This window comes from Triticum aestivum, chromosome 7B (assembly GCF_018294505.1).
Source record: "Triticum aestivum cultivar Chinese Spring chromosome 7B, IWGSC CS RefSeq v2.1, whole genome shotgun sequence".
In the NCBI taxonomy this organism is placed as follows: domain Eukaryota; kingdom Viridiplantae; phylum Streptophyta; class Magnoliopsida; order Poales; family Poaceae; genus Triticum; species Triticum aestivum.
In genome coordinates this window covers 460,116,834-460,121,471 of record NC_057813.1, presented here as the reverse complement: position 1 = coordinate 460,121,471, position 4,638 = coordinate 460,116,834, and the positions used below count along the sequence as shown (strand labels likewise).

Sequence of the window (4,638 nt, the reverse complement as noted above, 5' to 3'; positions counted from 1 at the left end):
GAATCTTAGAAATTTTTTTGTGTTTGTATGATTAAACAGATACTTATGTACCTAGAAATATTTGACCCGCTTCCAGCTGAATCGACCGAAATTTGTCTTTTTCACCAGAGGTGTATAAAAACTTTTTACACCCAACCATTTAGTCAATTGTGCATTAAATATGTCCTAGTATTTTATAAAATTGATTTGGTACAATTTTGAAATAAATATATGGTATATCCTTTACAAAAGAACTCATTTTGGGCACTCGAAAAATGGAAAATGAATTTTTAATCAACCATGACCAATTTTTCAGTTAACTATGACCAATTTAGATGGTCATGACATCGTACGCGTGTGCTGCATTTTGATTGGTCCGTGGGCGTTTCACGCGGATCGTGGATGGATCACCATCGGATGCTCCCGGATCCAACGGCTGTCCTCACCCGAAGCCCACCTAAGCCGAAACCCTAGCTCTCCTGAGTCCTCGTGCCCCTCTCTCCCCGCACACCACTCCTCCTTCCTTCCAGATCGCGGGCGCCACCTCCCTCCAGCGGAGCGCCCCGCCGTCCATGGAGTCCCCCACACACTCCTCTCTCGCATCCCCCTCCCGAATCACCGCATGACCCCTTCTCCCCATCGCCGCCGCCGCTCCCTTTTCCCCATCACAGTCCTTCCCCACGCCCCACACTTCCCAGATCCACGCCGCACGTCGCCGTCCATGCACGCTCATCGTCCCTCCCTCACGCGCTCCCTCTCCCACATCGCCGCCGCCACCCTGCTGATTCAGATCCGACAACACCGCCCGCGCCCGCGCACCACCACCTGTTCCTCCGCCCGTCCTGGAGGCCTCAGTCGGCGCCCTCCGTTGCATGGCCGCCGCGCTCGTCCCGCCCTCGGCGCCGCACCTCCACCGCCATCTTTGCTGGCACCTCGCCGACGCCTCCGCCCCTTCCTCATCCATGCGCATCTACTCAGGCTCACATTGGGCTCCTCATCGTCCTCCTTGACCTGCTCCTCCCGCTCGCGCTCCTCTCCAACTTCCTCCCCGCCGGCGCCCCCTCCTTTCCGCTCCCCTCCCCTCCCCTCCATAGGGCCAGATCCACACCGCATCTGCATCTGCGCCGCCACCACGCCCAAACCACAGTCGAGGAGAGGAGCCCCGCCGCCACCACGCCCTCCTCCTTCCACCTCCACAGCTCTCCCTCCCTCCCTCCCTCCCCGCGCCTCAAACCCTAGCATGTGCGCGGGCGGCCATGGCGACCGAGCTCTGGATCCTCAGCACCCTCTTCTCCAAGAGCAAGACCAGCAACACAACGTCCACAAGGAGAGGCTATGGTATGCTCGGTATGAATCCCTTTCTCTTCTTCTTCTCCTTCTTCTGGTTTCCTTCATCCCACATTTGATTCCCGCGTTCTCTGCAGTTTGCTCACTCCGATCTGCTACAGTACGGTCTGCTTCAGCTTGTGAAGGAAGGGGGCCAGCCAAGGAGAAGATGTTGTGCTGCACGTCGTCTACAGGATCAACATCGAAGTAGTAAGTCCCTGCCCCTCATCCCCTCCATGCCCATCTTTGTTCGCATTAACCACTATGGCCATGGCCAGTTTTTCAACAGCAGTCAGTGTCACACACGCCAAACCCAAAATCAATTTCGCGTTATAATAGCAGCTAAAATTCAGATCTGGGACAATGATTCTACCCTATAAAACGATTCAATGCCGCTAGTCTCAGGGGTTTGAATTGGCCTTAGCACGTACGAATGGAAGTGATGCATACAAGTGAAGCATCCCTCTTACAGTAAAGAATGCAGTTTGAGGATAATCTGCCAATTCTTCTGTAGTGGATATAAAATAATTAGGCATTTCTAAATTGTCTTGAATTTCCTTGAACTGAAAAATGGACTGATCTACTTGCTGCCTGTGCTACTAAACATAAAACTGAAAAACCTTTTACTGCCATTTTGTAGGTACTTTCCATAATGAACTTGGTTTCTGTTCACACACATGTACTGCTACATTATCCTATACATGTTGTCTGAATTATGTGAGAGGATACTGCCATTTTGTTGGTACTTTCCATATTGAATTCATTGTAGCAGACATCAACAGGTTTTAGATGTAACACTCTTTACTTTTGTCGCTGGTTTACATTTGTCAATCCTAGGAATTAATTAGTGCCTTCTGTTTTGACTCTAGATTTGAATAGTGCCCAGGTAGTGTTCATTAGTAGGTTAAAAGGACGTTCAACTTATTTATTAAATCATGATATACAAAAGGTTTAGCTACGTGGGACTCCCAAGTCTGCAACTATAGTAGAAATAATGCTATGGAGCAAGAGTTCTGTTGGGCATCCTTTGCATTTCTCTTGTCATGTTCCATGCTTCACAACATGTGGGTAAACATATCAGTACACATGCACACTGCAGTTTGTAATGTCATTTAATAGGGGATGCATTAAGGTACTTTATTTCCATTATAAACTAGTAATAATTAAGAGCTTAGTAAGGTAACAATAATCTAGCATATATAGTAGAATATTAGATGTGCTTGTATAAATAGAATGCAAAGTTTGGAAATGAACTGAAATCTGAGAGCAGGAAGTGGTAGGCTTAATTTCATTTAGAAAAATAGGTGTACTGCAGCACCATATATTAAGGCAATTCCTCATCCAAAACAAATTGGAGGGGAAGATAGTCAAGTTAGCGACCCAGTTTTCATTCTGTGGGCTTTCCTTTCTTCAATGCTATGTTATGGTAGTCCATCCTGTACGTTTCCAGGTTTTCTAACTATATGCAAAACTTCCTGTAGGCTCGGTGAGGGATGCTCCACCAGCATCCTGCTGCTTGGCAGTGGACGACAAGGACTTCCTCGCGCACGAGATAATTGGCGCACTATTCTGCTGTTGCCAAGTAGAGGAATAAGAGCATATATGAAGTTTACTATTGATGTTTCATGCAGGTGGGGTTACCCAATGTTGGCAAATCAACTTTCTTTAACATATTAACAAAGGTGGGCTCCTGCGCCGGCAACTCCAGGTCCCGATCCCTCCCTCCCTCGTCTCCCCGTCTCGTTTTTGTTTCCCGTAGTGGCTGCTGCTATTTCACGTCGGGTTCTGACTCGGTTTGGTTTGTTGTTGTTGTTTCCGTTATGGTGGCGCAGGCTTGCGGTGAAGAAGATCAAGGCTGAGAAGGACCCCAACAAGCCCACGCGCCCTCGAGCGCTTTCTTCATCTTCATGTGAGTCCCAGTCTTGGTTCCTGGTTCGATTCGTGTTGCTTCTATGGTGTGGCGTCGCGTCCTGACCGAGGATTTGGTGCGTGCTTCGTCTTCGCAGGGACAACTTCAGGAAGGAGTACAAGGAGAAGCACCCCGGCGTCAAGCTGGTCTCCGTGGTAAGCGTCCCCCATCCGCCTCTGTCTCGTTGTTCATTCGAACTGGTGGTGCTGCGAGATGAGTTGCCTTGTGAATTTTGTGTCCTGATATGGTTTAGGTTGGTTGAATTGCAGATTGGTAAGGCCGGTGGTGAGAAGTGGAAGTCCATGAGTGATGCTGTAAGTTGCACGTCTCCCCTCCCCTCTCTGTTACCGCTCAATTCGGTGCCGATTTACTTGTTTTTGTCTTACTTCGCCTAGTGTTCGAACCAGTTGGTCAGTTAGATTTTGAATGGCAGTAGCAGCAAACTGATTTTTATCAAATATATCTCTATTACTGCTCAATTCGGTGCCGGTTTTCTAATGGCAGTAGCAGCAAACTGATTTTTATCAATTATATCTTATGCAAAGTTTAGGCGCAATGTGTTGCAGTGAAGTATTTTTCATGACTTGCACTTGTGCAATGAATATTCATATTGTGTCTATGTTTTCTTGTATGAATGAGTATCTCATTTTAACTAGCTGGAGAATGAAAAGCATGGTACTAGCTGAATTTCTGTTGTCATTCTAAATAACTGTCCTTTTTTTAAACCCTTCCTAATTTGTTTGCAGCCCTTCCTAATTTTTTGTTCTTGTTCTATTTGGAAATGGATGCAGCAGGTGCTCTGCTCTTGCACACGTCTGGCACCGTCTCCAGCGCGGTGGTGCTTCTTGAGGCGACCGGCGTGATGGCGACTTTGTACGGCGGCGAACACAAGCTCTCTGGTGAGTCGGCTCCATCTTCTAGCCCTAGCTCCCTATTTTCTGCTCCTATAGCATGCTCTATTGGTTTAGAACACTAGCAGCAGTAGCCTACCGTGTATGCGTACTAAACAGCAGGAGCTCAATCACCTTGTGTACATTAGCAGCTTGCTTACACACTTGTCACTTGCTTGTGGTAGCCATTACATAGCTGAATCATGTCCGTGTCTACTAATCATCAATTCATAGTATTTGGCTTCTGTGTGATGTGGATATACTTTCTGATTTAAAGTTACTAATATTTTTTGTTTTGATTCTTTCTCTGGTGCGAGGAAAGCTGTGAGTAGACGTCAAAGATGCCTACTTGCTTGGCTGCTACAGTGATGCATGCGCCGGTCAAGCAAACACACGTGCATATACGTACATGTTAGGATAGTAGTAGATGTGCCATAATTCCTGTGTAAGGAAATGTATTCCTGAGATGATTTTGTTATGTTATCTAAACCTGGGAGATGTGTTATGTGATGTGTATGATGGATTATTTGAATT

At 47.0% G+C, this 4,638-nt stretch overlaps 1 protein-coding gene across 1 annotated transcript; it reads left to right on the top strand.

The window, feature by feature from the left end:
- Positions 1 to 1,235: 1,235 nt before the first annotated feature.
- Positions 1,236 to 4,432, top strand: LOC123158054 (uncharacterized). The gene is made up of 9 exons (XM_044576194.1): positions 1,236 to 1,317; positions 2,787 to 2,887; positions 2,937 to 3,013; positions 3,138 to 3,260; positions 3,312 to 3,369; positions 3,484 to 3,528; positions 3,871 to 3,889; positions 4,006 to 4,107; positions 4,326 to 4,432. The coding sequence occupies exons 1-9, from the start codon at positions 1,236 to 1,238 to the stop codon at positions 4,430 to 4,432; spliced, it is 714 nt and encodes a 237-aa protein (XP_044432129.1).
- The last annotated feature ends 206 nt before the right edge of the window (positions 4,433 to 4,638 follow it).